General features: G+C 47.0%; 1 protein-coding gene across 12 annotated transcripts in view; it reads left to right on the top strand.

Annotated features, from left to right (window-relative positions):
- Positions 1–18,762, top strand: part of FCHO1 (FCH and mu domain containing endocytic adaptor 1) — a 294,097-nt gene that overhangs the window by 154,428 nt on the left and 120,907 nt on the right. For all 12 annotated transcript variants that reach the window (XM_040321486.1, XM_040321453.1, XM_040321473.1 and 9 more), the window contains one exon: positions 14,951–15,049. In XM_040321486.1, coding sequence (XP_040177420.1) covers positions 14,951–15,049 — 99 coding nt within the window. The remainder of the gene's footprint in view (positions 1–14,950; positions 15,050–18,762) is intronic.

Genomic DNA, 18,762 nt, shown 5'->3' with positions numbered 1-18,762 from the left:
ATGCCCTCTCCTTGGAACTTAAGATGACACCTAACCTGCTCCTCTTCAGAAAAAAACTAAAAACGGAGCTGTTCATCCAGGCCTATGGATACATTTATACAGGGCTTTTTTTCAGGGGGAACTTGGGGGAACTCAGTTCCACCACCTCTGGCTCAGACCCTTTGGTGCCTGCTCACCACAATCACTTGTAAACACAGAAGTCTGGTTTCTGTGTTTATAAGTGACAGCTCTGCACTCTGTGTGTAACCCCCCTGAACTCTGCATTCTGTATGTAATGCAATCCTGGTATCTAATTCCCCTTTAAGACCCTTCTACTGTTTGTGAAATCTGAACAGGGTCGTGATTGAGTTCCTGCACCTATTTTCTGAGAAAAAAAGCTCTGCATTTATATTCTTTTCCCTCTCACAGTCCGCCCCCTCATTGAAGGGGCCACTTGCCTCTCTAATAACTATGATGTCTTCTACCCCTCCTGTAGTATCCCCACTGTTCCTTTTTTCTTTTATATTTTTTTCTCATACACTTCACGGCTCTTTCCTCTTGCTCCCCTAAGGGCTGGATACCCTTTCCTTTCACCGCCCTCTCTTCTCTTTTCTCTCTCTTCTTCACCACGGATTGATTCAAAGTTACATCTCACCAGCGGCGCTTAGGCGCTCACTTCACAGTGGGCATTTGGCGCCTAATTAAGCTCAAAAATCAATCAATCAATCTATTAACAAACACAGTGTGGCTTGGCGTCACACCCTTCTTCCTTCTCACAGGATTTGATTGAAAGCACCAGGAGCCAGTGGCTCCCGCTAGAGCTGCACGATTATTCGTCAAGAATCGTTATCGCAATCTTTTTCCTGTTGCAATTCTTGACACAGGGTTTCACGATCTTTGACATGAAAAACATTTTCTCTCTGCACTTTGGTATGCAAAGAATTTCCTGTCTGCTCTCAGCCAAAAGTCAAAGTCTGGGCAATCTGCCAAGTCTGGGCAGCCTGCCAAGTTTTGAAAACAGCGATTCTCCTTTTGGCCAGAATCGTGCAGCTCTAAGGAAGTGGAAGCTATCCTACATACATCAAGAAAACAAAAAAGAAAAGGCGTAATGAAATTTATATAAAACTTTACCAAATTGTACATGATTTTACTATTTCCATATGACATGACATTTTAAAGCAACCGACAAGTAATGGCTCAGTGGTGCAGACCACACGGGTGTTAGCTTAACCCCCACACCTCAAGCCCCACAGAAGATCAATGGCTGTCAAGCAGAAGGCAATAGAGGTGGCTTGCTCACATTCACTGAATCAAAGCATAGGGACACTCTTTAGCTGATCCATAAAACATTTTTTTAAAAGGTGTTATGATTTATAGATTCTTATAGACTTGCTTATTAATTATATAAGAATCAGGATGAATGTACAGGGAGTGCAGAATTATTAGGCAAGTTGTATTTTTGAGGATTAATTTTATTATTGAACAACAACCATGTTCTCAATGAACCCAAAAAACTCATTAATATCAAAGCTGAATATTTTTGGAAGTAGTTTTTAGTTTGTTTTTAGTTTTAGCTATTTTAGGGGATATCTGTGTGTGCAGGTGACTATTACTGTGCATAATTATTAGGCAACTTAACAAAAAAAAAATATATACCCATTTCAATTATTTAATTTTACCAGTGAAACCAATATAACATCTCAACATTCACAAATATACATTTCTGATATTCAAAAACAAAACAAAAACAAATCAGTGACCAATATAGCCACCTTTCTTTGCAAGGACACTCAAAAGCCTGCCATCCATGGATTCTGTCAGTGTTTTGATCTGTTCACCATCAACATTGCGTGCAGCAGCAACCGCAGCCTCCCAGACACTGTTCAGAGAGGTGTACTGTTTTCCCTCCTTGTAAATCTCACATTTGATGATGGACCACAGGTTCTCAATGGGGTTCAGATCAGGTGAACAAGGAGGCCATGTCATTAGTTTTTCTTCTTTTATACCCTTTCTTGCCAGCCACGCTGTGGAGTACTTGGACGCGTGTGATGGAGCATTGTCCTGCATGAAAATCATGTTTTTCTTGAAGGATGCAGACTTCTTCCTGTACCACTGCTTGAAGAAGGTGTCTTCCAGAAACTGGCAGTAGGACTGGGAGTTGAGCTTGACTCCATCTTCAACCCGAAAAGGCCCCACAAGCTCATCTTTGATGATACCAGCCCAAACCAGTACTCCACCTTGCTGGCGTCTGAGTCGGACTGGAGCTCTCTGCCCTTTACCAATCCAGCCACAGGCCCATCCATCTGGCCCATCAAGACTCACTCTCATTTCATCAGTCCATAAAACCTTAGAAAAATCAGTCTTGAGATATTTCTTGGCCCAGTCTTGACGTTTCAGCTTGTGTGTCTTGTTCAGTGGTGGTCTCTTTCAGCCTTTCTTACCTTGGCCATGTCTCTGAGTATTGCACACCTTGTGCTTTTGGGCACTCCAGTGATGTTGCAGCTCTGAAATATGGCCAAACTGGTGGCAAGTGGCATCTTGGCAGCTGCACGCTTGACTTTTCTCAGTTCATGGGCAGTTATTTTGCGCCTTGGTTTTTCCACACGCTTCTTGCGACCCTGTTGACTATTTTGAATGAAACGCTTGATAGTTCGATGATCACGCTTCAGAAGCTTTGCAATTTTAAGAGTGCTGCATCCCTCTGCAAGATATCTCACTATTTTTGACTTTTCTGAGCCTGTCAAGTCCTTCTTTTGACCCATTTTGCCAAAGGAAAGGAAGTTGACTAATGCACACCTGATATAGGGTGTTGATGTCATTAGACCACACACCTTCTCATTACAGAGATGCACATCACCTAATATGCTTAATTGGTAGTAGGCTTTCGAGCCTATACAGCTTGGAGTAAGACAACATGCATAAAGAGGATGATGTGGTCAAAATACTCATTTGCCTAATAATTCTGCACTCCCTGTAGTATTGTATAAATTTGAAACAAACATCCAATAAAGTGTATCAAGTCTAACAATACACAAATGAAACATTCCTAATGAAAGAGCAAGAGGCCACCAAAAAGTATGTATAGAGCTGAATGGTAGATAACTACAGCAAAAGGAGAGCAATCTCCTGTAAAGCCCTATAGCAAAACAAGAAAAAGAAGAGCTGTAGAGGGACATTCAAAGTTTAAATTTGTTGAGAGAAAAAATAGGATTTTTTAATACAGCTTACCTGTAAAATCATTTTCTTGGGAATACATCACGGGACACAGAGCTTTAATTTCTTAATGGGTTATGTAGTCACCACAGGTGATTGGACACTGGCAAACCCAAAATTGAGTTCCTCCCCTATATAACCCCTCCCAAATGGAGAGTACCTCAGTTTTGTAGCAAAGCAATAAGTGTTCCACGTTAACTCCGAAGAGGGGGGAGGGGGGCTCTGTGTCTCGTGTATTGATAGTGCTCAAGGCCAACTTCATATTTAAGCCCAACTGAAGAAAGGCAAGAATCCTATTAATGGCAAACTTCCCGGGAAAACAAATGCCTTCCAGATTCTGTAGTAGAGCCTGGAGGCCGGCTTCCTAGCATTAACCAGGGTGGATAGGACTGGCCCTGAGAGCCCACATTTCCTCAGAATGTGGGTCTCAACAACCAAACCGTCAAATTTAGACTTTGTAAGGCAGGATGGAATATTGGACCCTGCAATATGTCTGGGCGTAATGGAAGAATCCAAGGTCTTCCTACTGCCATCCTTACGACTTCTGGGGGGTACCAGGGTCTCCTGGGCCAAGCTGGGGCGACCAAAATCACTGACTTTCCTTTCTTCTTGACTCTCTGAAGGAATCGTGGGAGAAGCGGTACTGGAGGGAACGCATAAATCAGGGAATATCGATCCCATGAGATTGTCGGGGCATCTGAGCCTTGAGCATAGGGATCTCTTGTTCTTGACACAAAGCTGTCCAGTTTTGCATTGAACCTGGAAGCTAACAGGTACACATCTGGGGTTCCCCATTTCTGACATATGATTTGAAACATGTCGGGGTGTAGAGACCATTCTCCTGGACTCAGTTGCTGGCGGCTTAAAAAATCTGCCTGACAATTTTTCTACCACTGGAATGAAGACTGCAGATAGGCAAGGAATATGCCCTTCTGTCCAGGCCAAGATGTGATTCACCTCTTTTTGGGCATCCAGACTTCTGGTTCCTCCTTGGTGATTGATATAGGCTACGGCCGTAGCATTGTCGGACTGAACCTAAACAGGCCAGCCTTGCAGTCTGAAAGACCAAATTTGAGGGCCAAATGAATTGCCCGAATCTCCAGAATGTTGATGGGTAGGAGCTTTTCGGCCCCGGACCAGTTCCCCTGGGCAGATGCTTCTTCTAGCACCACCCCCCCCAGCCCAGGAGGCTGGCGTCTGTGGTCACCACTTTCCAGGTAACTGGAGTGAAGTTATTTTCCTTCTGACAGATTTTGGGGAGGAAAAACCAATTGAGGCTCTGGCGAACCCCTGGAGATGAGATCTTCCCCAACAATCTCATCTCTGCATAATATTGCACCTGCATCTTTAGCGACTGAGAAGTTGCAAGAAACCTATCATTATCTGAGTCCTCAGACTGCACATGATCATCATCTCCAGAGAGGGATTTCTCTTTCGTTCATGGACGGACACATCTTGATCTTGACAAAGTGGGTATTAGCCTTCATTCAGGAGTGACCTGGCAGAAACTTATAGAAAGTGTTAAACACATCACACACCATACAGCGGTCCCTCTGGGTATAACCCCTCTCTCTGCATCTCGCAGATAAATTTTTTTTTCTGCCTAGCAAAGGAGAAGACATAGCTCCCTTCGGGCCCATAGGCTTGGAGATTTATTCCAAATTAAATTTTATAATTTTATTTTTTTGGTTGTTCCTGTGATCAACTGCCGACTGGGTGACAGGCTGGATCCCAGATCCTTGTAGTCCCCCCCCCGTTTCGGCCATCGAGCGTGTGCCGACCGTAGCTATGCGCTGGGTCATCCGACATGCCAGTGGCTCTATGGGTGGCCAATGAGCTTCACGCTCCAGGGCACGCATATGACCGGTCTACAGGGCCGAGTGGCAGTGGCCGGGCTGGCAGTCGCCTCCAAAACCATGCAGAAGATGGTCTGTCTGGGATGCTTCCAGCAGAATCCACACAGGAAGGGTAAGTAGTAATCCCCTGCTTCTGCAAGAGGACATAGCTGGACTTTCCCGGGGAGGTCGAGTAGGGGTTTCATCCTTCCTTTTCTCCCTTCCTCCCTTCCCTCCTCCCTGGGCTCTCTGAGCTAGGCTGGCTGCTGGGGCTGGGGGTTCACCTGGGGGGGCTCCACCTATGGGAGAACTGTGCTGTACGTCCGCTTACAATGCTAGTGAGCTGCCATGAAAAGTTTGCTTACCCGTGTATTCCCCCTCAATGCTGTCGGCGGCCACTTTAGAGGCGCACAGCGCCTGCTTGCACCTATCTACTGCTCGGCTGCCATGTTTTTGTGGTCTAAGCTGTATTTGGCCTCTATCTGTCGCTTGGCGGCCAAGTTTTTGTAGTCCCTGCCACTCGGCGGCCATTTTCTTGTGGTCCACGATGATTTGCCTCTATTTCCTGCTCGGCAGCCATGTTCTTGTGGCCGCAGCGTTTTTTGGCCTCTATCTGCCGCTTGGCGGCCATTTTCTTACAGTCCACGATGTATCACATTTAAACAGTGCAAGCTTGCAGATACACGCTGCAGAGTGGTCAGACTGACACAGACAGCTGACAAGGAGAAGCAGCTCAAGTAGCAAGCAGACGGCAGCCATACGGTACTGTTCAAGGGTGGTGATCCTCTGGGGGGGAACCCCTTGTCTCTGTCGCAGCTAGGAGGTTGGGTTGTTTTACCTTACCTTGGAGTCCCTGTGGGTGTCAGGCGCGTGGGTCAGCATGCCGTCAGAAGCAGACGCTTTTTTCCCTGAAACACCTGAGCTAGCAATTGATACTCACTGCACCCAATGTATCGGACGCTATGTCGGCGATCCTAGATGCCTTTGTTGCCAAGGTGGAAGTGGCGCGTGGAAAAACGGGGGAGTAAAAAGTGGCCCCTCCCCCCGCCATCTTCTTGGGACAACTCGGATGCGGAGCCAGGTCCAGCTATGGCTCATGACCCTGGCTCTGAAGTATCTGAGGATGCTGACCAAGATCGACTGGACAGTGAGGATGAATCTGGATCAGCATGCAAAAAGGTTCTGGTAGGTGATCTTATCACTGCAGTGCGAGATACTCTGAAAATAGGAGTCTGCGGAAGCAACAGAGGCTTCAGTCCCTTTCGGGTTCCATAAGCCGACCCGCACTGCTAGGGTGTTTCCTTGTGTGTCTTATCTAGAGAAACTTTTATACAAGGAGTGGGACAAACCACAAAAGGTTTTTCCAGTCCCTAAACATTTAGCGGTGCGTTACCCTTTGAAGGTAACCACGATTCCGGTAGAAGGGGCTCCTGCTTTCAAGGACCCTCCGGACAAGAAGGCTGAGGCGGTCACCTGCAACCTATACACAGTGGTGGGCTCGGCTGTGCGCCCAAAGATGGTTGGGCCATAGTGTCTCAGACACTCACGAAATGGGCAAAGATGCTGCACAATGGGTTAAAGGCACGTCAGGCTCCCTCGGACGAGGTAGCTCTGGCCGACCAGTTCGTACAAGGCCTAAAATTAGTTTGCGAGTCAGCCCTGGACACTATTCCTCTGCTGGCCAGAACCTCAAGCTATGCGGTGGTGTTACGCTGTCTACTTTGGCTGAAGTGTTGGTCGGCAGCCCAATCTTCCAAGAAGGCCCTGATGGATTTGCCCTTTGAGGGCGACAGACTTTTTGGAGCATCCCTGGATGACATTAAACATGCCACAGGGGGTAAGAGTACGCTTCTCCCACAATCCAAAAAGGGTAAGGAGCCACAGGCAAGGGCCCTCTTTCACCGCGCACAAGCGTTTTTTCGTCCGCCTAGCACGGCAAGTAAACCATCCGAGTCCAAAAAAAGAACCTGCTGAGGAACAGAAGCGTCCCTGGTTTCGTAAGCCCAACAAACCTGCAAACAAATCCATGTCCGCATGAAGGTTTGCCCCCACCCATCTCTCGGGTGGGGGGACGTCTTCGCGAATTTGCGACCCGGTGGACATCGCAGATCTACGACCGGTGGGTTTGCAAAGTAGTTTCTGTAGGGTACAAGATAGTTTCCCTCCACCAAACCGATTTTTTTACCTCCAGCTTCAGCCGACCCGTCGAGAAGCCCTGTATGGGGTGGTTCAGGACCTGCTGAGAAGCAGAGTAATCATTCCTGTCCCAGCACAGGAACGATTTCAGGGGTTTTACTCAAACCTGTTCGTAGTGCCAAAGAAGGAGGGCGTTCGTCCAATCCTGGATCTCAGGGCCCTCAATTGCTTTGTGAAGGTACAAGGATTCCAGAGTCGGTTCGCTCTGTTGTTGCTGCCCTCCATCCGGGGGATTTTCTGGCATCCTTGGACATCAGGGACACATACTTGCATGTCCCCATATGCACCAAGCATCAGATGTCTGCGCTTTGCCAATGGAGTTTCCCCAAGGTGCTCGCCCCGATTTTGGCCCTACTAAGACAGCGTGGCATCGCTATCGTGGGCTACTTGGACAATCTTGTTCTGAGGGCCACTTCAAGCTCAGAATTAGAGGTGAGCGTGTCTATAACCCTCCGAGAATTTGGTTGGGTGCTGAACACCCAATAGTCAGTATTGGTGCCGACTTAACGCCTAGTGTATCTGGGGTTGATTCTGGACTCCTCAGACGGGAACGTTTTTCTCCCTATGGAAAGGTTGCAGACTCTTCGGGCTGCGGTGCGGCAGTTGATATCCCAAAGATGGTCGTCACTCCACTTTTGCATGCGAGTCCTGGGCCTCATGGTAGCTTCCTTCAAGGCAGTACCGTATGCTCAATTTCACACTCGAGTGTTGCAGAAGGAAATTCTGTCCAGATGGGACAAGTGCCCATCGTCCCTCGATTGTCAAATCCGGATGAGCCACCTAGTCAGGACCTCCCTAGTTTGGTGACTGACATCACCGGCACTTCTGTCCGGGAAGTTGATCCTTCCTTTTCACTGGATGGTGGTCATGACGGATGCCAGCCTTACCGGTTGGGGGGGGGGGAATCTGTGGAGTTTAGTCGACCCAGGGTCGCTGGACTCCAGAGGCTGGACCAAGGAGAATGATCTCTGCACCCGGATGTGTTTCAGCTCCTTTGCCAAAGATGGGGCATGCCAGATGTAGATCTCCTGGCGTCTCAACTCAATCGGAAGGTATTGAGGTTTGTGGCCAGGTCAAGAGACCCAGGGGCAGACGCGACGGATGCGTTGGTGGCACCATGGAGTCAGTATTGGCTAATCTATGCCTTGCCTTCCTAGAAGCTCTTTCTCATCTGCTTTTCAGATTAGAGGCAGAAGGGATCCCAATGATCCTAATTGCTCGGGACTTGCCTCGGCGCCTTTGGTACGTCGATCTAGTGTGTATAGTAGCAGATGTCCCGTGGCGTCTACCACTGAGAGAGGACCTGCTGTCGCAAGGTCCCATATTTCATCCTGCTTTACAGTCGCTGTCTTTAACGGCATGGCTATTGAAAGCCAGGTGCGAAGAGACAGGGGCCTGTCGGATTCAGTGATTTCTACAATGAGGAGGGCTCGGAAGCTATCCTCTAGGAAGATTTACCATCGCACTTGGAAGGCCTACATATCCATTTCTGAGGAAATGAGGTGGAATCCGCGTACTTATTTGGTTTCCAGAGTCCTGCTGTAACTACAGTGGGGGGTAGACCAAAAGCTTGCCTTTACGATTAAGGGGCAGAAATTTCTGCCCTGACTATCTTTTTCCAACAACCCCTGGCGGCTCACTCGCTGGTGAGTACGTTTGTACAGGGGGTTCGGCATTTGGCCCCCACCAGTCCGTGCTCCACTACCTCTGTGGGACTTAAACCTGGTCATCTTGGTACTTCAGAAGCCACCGTTTGAGAACATTAGGGAAATTCCCTTGTTGACACTTTCTCAGAAAGTGGTATTTTTGGTGGCTGTTATGTTAGACTGGTTTCTGAGCTGGCGGCCTTGTCATGCAAAGCTCCTGATCTGATCTTACACAAGGATAAGGTGGTGCTGCGTCCGCAGCCTTCCTTTCTTCCTAATGTCGTTTTGGCCTTCCATCTCAATGAGGACATTGTACTTCCACCTTTCTGTCCTCGTCCGTCACATCCTAAGGAGGCGGTGTTGCATTCCTTGGACGTTGTCCGAGCTCTGAGAGTATACTTGTCCGCTACTGCTCCGTTCCGGAGGTCAGACTCGCTGTTCGTTTTTGGTGGCTAGCCCTGAGAAGGGCCTGGCGGTCTCGTCGGCCACCATCTCGAGGTGGATCCAATGGATAGTGATTCAGGCTTACACCATAAAGAATCAGACGCCCCCCTTTCCTGTCATGGCGCATTCGACCAGGGCAATGGGTGCCTCTTGGGCTTTCCGACATCAAGCGTCTGTTTCCCAGGTGTGTAAGGCGGCGACCTGGTCGTCCGTTCACACTTTCACTAAATTCTATAAGGTTGATGTGAGTGCATCTTCTGATGCTGCTTTTCGGCCACAAAGTTTTGCAGGCTGTTTAGAGTTTCAACTCCTCAAGTCGAGGAGCTCTGTTTTGGGGTGAGGTTTATTTTTATGCTGTTCCCACCCCTCGTTTTTTGACACTGCTTTGGGGAGTCCCACTTTGTTAAGACTAAGGCTGTGTTCATCCCTGAACGAAAGAGAAAATAGGATTTTTGTACTCACCGTGAAATCCTTTTCTCTGAGTTCATGGACGGACACAGCATCCACCCCTCCATTTTATGTTTGTACTGCTTTTTGGCAAACTGATCTGCGAGATGCAGAGAGAGGGATTATACCCAGAGGGACCACCCCCCCTGGGCGATACTGTATGGTGTGTGATGTGTTTAACACTTTCTATAAGTATCTGCCTAGTCACTCCTGAATGAAGGCTAATAACCACTTCGTCAAGATTAAGGCTGTGTCCGTCCATGAACTCAGAGAAAAGGATTTTATGGTGGGTACAAAAATCCTATTTTCTCACCCTCAGAAGGCTCGTCTGAAAAGAGAGCCAGAGCAGATGAAGGGGATCTACCCCCTTTTCTGCTATCTTTCAAGGAGGTTGCGACAATATTCGCAATCCTTCCTTCCTGGCCATCCAAAGCAACTTTTGAAGTGTCCTCGGTGACGTATACAGGAGCTGCCATAGGAGAAGCTGCAAAACCAGACAGGGGGTTCATCCTGTGAGGCTGACAGAGGGGGATTGTAAACTGCAGGCAATCCTTAGCCGTACGCAGGGATTTTCTGGTGCCTCTTTTACTCGCCCTAGACCCTCTTCTCGGGACATAGTCCTTACTGATAACCAAAGGTACTTTCCACAAATATAAATGCAATCACTGTTGTGCAACAATACACAAAAATATCAGCTCACTGCACATCCTGATGCCAAGTAGGAGTCTTAGGTTTGCCTGGTACAATCCACAGGGATGCTTACAGCCCACAGCTCTGTGTCCATGCCGCTTACAGAAGGCTCTGTCGTGCTGGGCTTTTGAACCAGATTCTTGGTGAGGAAGCGGGGGAAGAGATTACTGGGGGGCATCTTGTATGCGTATCGTGGCAGAGCCTGCAGCGGAAGTAGGTGAGTGGTGTTATGTTTGACCGACTTCACTGAGCATGTTATCCTGAAAGGCTATGTAAGAAAATACCAGGTTGCACTTATTCCCTCCAGTGGTGAGAACCAGGAAAGACATCCTACTCCAAAGAAGATAATACATAAATAAAAATTATCATCTTCTTACCTGATCCACGCCGCAGGAAAGCTACTAAAAGTAGTTCCAGCTCTCACCCATCACGGCGGGGAAGTTGTGCCAATCTTCAGGTTTACCATGGGTTTTATTAGAGAAAACCTCATACCTGGACCTGTAGAAGACTCTGCCAGAAACTTTTCTTGCCACATATGTATTAGTACACCAAAGTCTGGATCCCAGAGCCCAGACCTCCGCAGAGAGACATTACAGGCAAACCTTGTTTCTTCTTACACAAGGCCAGGGTACCAACCATCTTAGGCCTTTGATATCAGCCTGAGGAATGGATCCGGTTATAGCTCCTAGATCTCCGCAGCCAGACCATCAAAAGAGCATTTTTCTTCTTGGCACATGTTGATCGTGACCAACCACCTTAACACTGGCGTAAAAACTGAGGTACTCTCAATTTGGGAGGGGTTATATAGGGGAGGAACTCAATTTTAATTGGGTTTGCCAGTGTCCAATCACCTGTGGTAACTACATAACCCATTAAGTAATTAAGGCTCTGTGTCCCATGATGTATGATCAAGAAAGGGGCTTTTTCAAACTCCCATCCAGCATGGGCTGACAGCATGTACTCCACTGGCTGAATGTGGGGAGGGGGGAGGAATAGAGCTATATATAGCGTATTTATCGGGGTATTGCGCGCTCCGGCATATAGCGCGCACCCCTAAAGTGGACCCGACATTCCTGTAAAAAAAACATTTTAGTACTTACAGTTTTGGTGTCTTGCGCGGCGGCCTCGTCGGGTCCGGCGTCCGTTTGCGGCTTCGGGTGTCCTCTTCATCGGGTCCAGCGTCCTTCTGCGGTGTCCTCCCCGCTCGATCCCTGCTCCGAGTTTGAACACTGCGCCAGCATATTCCGAGCGCAGTACACTCGGGTATGGTCGGGCAGGCTCGGCTACTCTCGCGCTCACGTCCTGTACGTCCAGGACGTAAGCGCAAGAGGAGCCGAGCCTGCCCGACTATACACGAGTGTACTGCGCTCGGTATATGCCGGCGCAGTGTTCAAACTCGGCGCGGGTATCGGCGTATATCGTGCACCCACGATTTTGCCCTGATTTTCAGGGCAAAAAAGTGCGCGTATACGCCGATAAATACGATATATATTTTGATGCAAGTCTGCTTGATTTCCCCCAGCTGAAGCCATTGGCATTGATTTCGCCTGGTGACCAATTGCCTCCCCGCTGCCCCTGGGAAGTGTGGATGGCTGCTTCTGCTGACATCATACACTCCAAGCAGTGTGGCCAAAATAGGTGGTGACCACACATGGGGAAATCGGCAGGGACACAATGGGCACACCAACAGCGTGGACGTGTATCTCCAATTTGTATTTCCATCTCTGTTCTGTTTGTAAAAGTTTTTCTTATTCCAATACCCCTTTCTTTGGGGTATGTGTATCCTATCCCGTGCTTTTTGAATTTTTGGAAATTTACCCCCATGGATCTTCGTAACGTGCCTTCCCAATGGTAAATCCAGGTTGCAGGTTTGCATGCAATGGCTATTGCCATAGTTCTTGTTTGCGATTCAGTGTTGGTAAAACCAATCGCATGTGATAATATATACTACTCCCTGCATGCAACAATTTTCAAAATGTTTTAAATCAAAGCATTCACCATTGGGAAGAATTTAAATAACTTTTCCCCAACATGTAAGTACAGTAAGTTTGTCCCACAATGAAAACAGCCCTTCTAAAAGTAACAGCTGGTCTTTCATTGATGAACTGCTTAATTACAATGTCTTCAGCTAGAATAGGCCAATGCATATTCAAAATAATTTACATTTCTGATTGTTGATTAGTATGTGTAGATTGAAGACCACTAGGGACTTTTGTTTTATGTTTTGAAGAGTAGCTCCTCAGGAGGGAGTCTACTCACTTTGTTGAAGGCAAGTTTTACTATAGCCTCTTTCTAAAAACCTATTCTTTAATTTATCAGCTTCTAGTTTGAAGGTTGAGTCCATAGAACAATTTCCTCTCAGTATTCTCAGGTATTGACAAGACCGGTAGGGTGGAGCCTGTGAGCGTGGAGTATGGTATTGCCATCGGTACTCTTGCGATAGAGACTGCTAGCAAGATGTCCATCTGGCATTTTAGTGATACTAGTGTCCAAAAAGGTCACAGTGGTCAAGTTATGTTAAATTTTAAGTTAATTTAATTGCTATTTATAGCTTCAAGACATTGGCATAGGATGTCCACTGGGCCATCCCAGACAAGGAATATGTAGTCTATGTACCATTGTCATGTAGAAACAGGGCAAATGTACACGGACAGCCCCTTGTCTGAAAGTTTCTCTCCCACTGCCCCAGGTACAGATTGGCGTAGGATGGGGCACAGAATGTCCCCATCGCTATGTCCTGCACCTGGAGGTAGTAGGAGCCTTCAAACAGAAAAAAAATTGTGATGCAGGATGAGTTCAAGTCCTGCAAGTATTAACTCGTTTAGAGACCAATCATGCATGCTCATCTGAGACAGGATCTTTTTTACAGCTGCTAAGCCAAGATTGTGCGGTATTGAACTATACAATGCCTTCACATCAATTGTGACGGTAGGCATTGGCTGAAATTGAAAGATTGTCAATAACCTGAAGGAAATTATTTGTGTCTTTTGTGAGAAAGGTTAAGGCAATAATATGTGGCTGAAGATATGCATCAACGACCTGATTCAGATTCTCAGGCCCCGTACACATGAGAGGATCTATCCGCTGGAATTGATCTGCGGATCAGTTCCAGCGGATAGATCCGCTGGTGTGTACAACCCAGCGGATCTGTTTCCGCGGATTTTTATCCCCTGGGATGGATTTCAAGCGGATAAAAATTTGAAGACATGCTTTCAAATCTATCCGCTTGAATCCATCCCAACGGATTGATCCGCTGGTCTGTACAGACTCACCGGATCAATCCATCCGAATGGATCCCCCGCATGCATCGTAATGATTCGACGCATGCGTGGAATTCATTATATGACCGCGTCGCGCACGTCGCCGCGTCATCATCGTGGCGACGGCGCAACACGTCATCGCAATGGGATTTCGGCGCAGATTTCGATCCTATGGTGAGTACACTCCATCGGATCCAAATCTGCATAAATCCTCGAGTGTGTACTAGGCCTCAGTCATTCACTCGTTGCCAGAAACTATGAATCTATACCTGTTGGGTTTGTAGAGTTTTTATGCAATTTCCAGAGGCTATAAAAAATCTGAATCTTGTGATATGGTGTACGTATGTATTCCCAAAGATCTTTAGCAGTAACTGCAGCCTCCAAAAAAAAACCCCCACCAATGTATAGAATCTTTTATTACATTTCTCCACTGTAGAGGGATTAATTTGGCGATGCCGTGCTTTGTTGGAAAGAATGCACATGCACATATTCTTGTATTGAGAAATATTCATTATTTTTTTTGCAAAGAGGCTAGAGCCTGTTTCTGGTCTTTCGAAAGATTAGTATCAGAAGGATTCCTGACTGAGAGCTTATCGCTATCCTGAGTTGCCCGTTTAAAAAAAGAGGCATTAGAATTTGTACTGGGGGAGGAAATTTAGGTGAAGGTTTTTTGAAATGATACATTAATAGAATTATCAACATCTCGAAGGATGGACTCAATATTTCATCAATTAGATTTGTGGCAGACTGATTGATGGAAGAAGGTGAAATGTGAGTATTGGACAGTGAAGCCTCTCTAGAAGATTGATATGACATATCAGATGTCTGGAATATCCAAGGAGTTAGAGTAGTAAAGTGGGCCTAAACCTCTTGCCCCAGTCATCTAAGGCTCTGTGCACTGCGACCTTCCTCCACAGTATAAATTAGTTTTGTTTTTGTTTTTTTTACCTTATACCTTACCCTGCCCCCATGCCGGGGCAGGAGACTGTAGAAGTAGGGGTTCACCGCAGCTGAAGGGCAGAGCTGCATTTAGAGGCATTCAGCTTCCAATGACTGACTGAGCAGGACACCGCTAGATCTGCCAGGCAGATACAGTATCTGAATCCAAGACAATGCTGCACAAACAAGTAAAAATTATCAGAGGCCGACTGAATTTCCTCTTTAATGACTTGCAAGTATATATTGCAGTCACATGGTTGTTTAAAACATTTAACGCTGTATATCCCAATCTGTTTTCCAGTTATTTCAAGATACAGAGGCAGCTCATCTTAAACAAATGAAGAGACTTGTTACAGCATATTCACATTCTGTGGAGGATACTCATGTACAAATTGGACAGGTAAGTGTGGGTTGTTGGTAATATTATCTGTCTAAACCAGTGTTAATTTTGATGTCCGATTTAGATTTGGTTTTAGTCATAGTCTTTTGACTAAAATTACATTTTAATTTTAGTCCTATTTTAGTCACCCTGAATTATTTTAGTTTTAGTCGACTAAAATCTCCAGTACATTTAGTTGATCTAAATCTTGTGGGTTTAGTTAAATTGTAATGCATTATTTAAGCATTTCTCTAGCATTACCAAGCTCATTATATACTCTTGGAGTAAAAATCGAATAACATCTGGGTGTGGCCAGAATGCGATACAGACCACAGGCGCATGGTCCTGGAGCTCCGACCTCGTCTTATCTCCTACAACTCATACCCCAATCTCCTTTGATCTTCCAGCTCTGCAACAGAGCTCTTCTATTTGTGTGAGCCGGCTCTTTTTGGTATCCTCCATGGCCTTGGTCAAGTCACGCTCCACTCGCTCTTAGTCCGGCACTCCCTGCCCTTCCTCTTCCGTGGCCATCTTGACCATGAAGTCTTCTGCCGGTACCATGTCTGTCAGCACACAGGCGAATGCCGATGGCAGCATAGAGTCCTTCCCATTCACGCTGACATCTTGGAGGTGATTACAGCTTGCAAGGAATCCCTGACAGCAAAGATTGTTTTTCTTGCCACTGACATCAGCTTTATTAAAGGGGTTGTAAAGGTTTGGATTAAAAATAAAAATAAAAAAACATGTTATACTTCCCCCCGCTATGCAGTTAGTTTTGCACAGAGTGGCCTTGATCCTCCTACTTCTGGGTTCCCTCAGCAGCGCTTCTGGCTCCTCTTCTCGAGTGCCCTTTCGGAGAAGCACTCTCCTTCATGGACACCCGCGTCTTGCTTCTGTGTCTATTCACTCCCTGGCGCCCGCAACATTGGATTTGATTGACAGCAGCGGGAGCCAATGGCTGCACTGCTACCAATCCATTCAATCAGGGACCGAGACACCGTCTTTTGCTGGTGTGCTCGTCCCCAGGTACAGTTAAGTAAAACAGGGGCTTGGGGGGGGGGGGGGGGGATGGAAAACCTCAATCCCTTTAAGCATGACTTGGACAGGTTTTACTCCTGGGTTACTTAGGTAGAGGATCTGAGATGGACAACACAGTATGTTCCAATTCCAAAGACCTTCATGCAGGGCCGGATTTGCTCTCCCTGCCGCCCCAAGGCCAGGTTCCGCAATGCACCCCCTCCCCGCCAACCGAACCACCACCCCTCCAACTTTTTTTTTTGTATAATTTTCTTATTATTTTTAAAATAATTTTTCTTATTCTTTACTTTTTAATCATTTATTTTTATTTTATTAATTTAATTATTATTTCTTATTATTTTTTAATTTAGTTTTTTTATATATTTTTTTTACTTAACTTTATTGCTATCACACAGGATAAAACAATTCCCTGTGTGATAGCAATTGAAGGTGACAGGTTCTCTTTATTGACCCTGTCACCTCCAAAACAGTGTTAGAACTCCTCTCACAGCTGAGATGGGAAGAGCACAGCTCACCCCTCTCACTGTGTAACGAGCGAGCGGATTCCCTCACACTACATTTAGTCCTGCTAGAAAGCAACTTGCTGCCATTAACTGTATGTTCCGTGCGTCAGGGGGAACCCATGCCGCTGCCGCCCTTCCGCCCCCCCCCCCCCCCCCCCCCCCCCGAGGCCTGGCCCCGGTGGCCTTGTGGGAAATCCGGGCCTGCCTTCATGCTCTCCAGCTCCAAGTTATAGCTTTGCAGGAGAAAGCCATTGACACAGAGAACTGACTGAATGGCAGATTTTGCGGAGCAACTGCTCACAAAGCACTTCTACCTTACTGACATTCCATCGATGTTTGTGGTTGAAAGGGCTCATAGGATCTCCCCCACACCACCCATCTCAGGGGTGCTGCCACATCCATTTCTACTTTTGCCTGCTCATTTACCAGAACAGGGGCTGCTTCCTGGCTGCAGCTCACACTAAAGGTGACCTGATTTTTCCAGATTACTCTCTCCGGAGGTCCAGCAACACCGGCGGTCCTTTTACAGAGATTCACAAATGTCTGTGACAAAAGTGTCAATTATAGTCTACTTTTCCCCGGCAAACTTTGGGTGGTGGATGGAGATCGTGTACTCCCTACTGGGTTTCCAATAATCGCACTACCTGACAGGGCACTCTCCCTGACACTAAGCCATGCCCATTTTGTCCTAATTTACAAGTCTACCAAGGATCCTTGTTCATGTGCCTCGTATAGACCCATTGCTTTGCTTAACCACTTGCTTACTGGGCACTTAAACCCCCTCCTGCCCAGACCAATTTTCAGCTTTCAGCGCTCTCTCTTTGAATGACACTGTAACCAAATGAAATTTTTATAATTTTTTTCCCACAAATAGAGCTTTATTTTCGTGGTATTTGATCACCTCTGCGATTTAAATTTTTGGCAAAAATAAAATAAAAAAGACCAATTAAAAACAAAAAACAAACCAAAACCATTTTTATATTTTGTTTTAAAATTTTGCAAACAGGTAGTTTTTGCCTTCATTGATTTACGCTGATGAGGCTGCACTGATGGGCACCGATGGGCTGCACTGAAATGTGGCACTGAAGGGCACTGATGGGTGACAGTGATGGGCACTGATAGGCAGCACAGCTAGGTGGCACTGATAGGCAGAACAGCTAGGTGGCACTAATAGGCAGCACTGATAGGTGGCACTGATAGGCAGCACTGCTAGGTGGCACTGATTGGCATCACTGGTGGGCATTGATACAGTAGGTGACCGCGACATTGTGTTTCTAGCATGACAGCATCGCGCTGATTCTCGGCGACATGGTGCCGACATCTCGCACTCGCTGGAATAGACAAAGCACATTCCAGCGAGCGCGTCATAGAAGCGACGGGGATCCGACTTGGATTCCCGCCAATTCTAGGTGCGGCATTTGGTATGCATTCCTGAGAGGGAGAACTCCACGCCAATTTTTAAATAAAAAACCGACATGGGTTCCCCCCCCCCCAGGAGCATACCAGGCCATTAGGTCTGGTATGGGTTGTAAGGAGACCCCCCCTACGCCGAAAAACCGACATAGGGGGTCCCCCTACAATCCATACTAGACCCGTATCCAAAGCACGCTACCCGGCCGGCCAGGAAAGGAGTGGGGACGAGCGAGCGCCCCCCCCCCCCTCCTTAGCCGTACCAAGCTGCATGCCCTCAACATGGGGGGGTTGGGTGCTCTGGGGCAGGGGGGCGCACTGCGGGCCTCCCCCACCCCAGAGCACCCTGTCCCCATGTTGATCAGGACAGGGCCTCTTCCCGACAACCCTGGCCGTTGGTTGTCGGGGTCTGCGGGCGGGGGGCTTATCGGAATCTGGGAGCCCCCTCAAATAAGGGGGCCCCCAGATACCGGCCCCCCACCCTAAGTGAATGGATATGGGGTACATCGTACCCCTACCCATTCACCTGGAGGCAAAGTGTTAAAGTTAATAAACACACGACACAGGGTTTTTAAAATAATTTATTTATGACATCTATAATAATTTATTTTATTAGATGCCCCCCCCCTGCTAAAAGAGCTAAAGAAGACAGGGGGGGCCCCGGAGCAGACTAATAAATTATTTTAAAAACCCTGTGTCGTGTGTTTATTAAAGCGGTTGTAAACCCTCGGCTACTTTTTCTATGTTTTAGTTATTCTATTAGCCAAGGTCATTGCAATGCTT

Source organism: Rana temporaria, chromosome 1 (assembly GCF_905171775.1).
Source record: "Rana temporaria chromosome 1, aRanTem1.1, whole genome shotgun sequence".
Classification (NCBI taxonomy): Eukaryota; Metazoa; Chordata; class Amphibia; order Anura; family Ranidae; genus Rana; species Rana temporaria.
The sequence above is the reverse complement of the archived record's forward strand: the minus strand, read 5'-3'. Positions and strand labels throughout refer to the sequence as shown.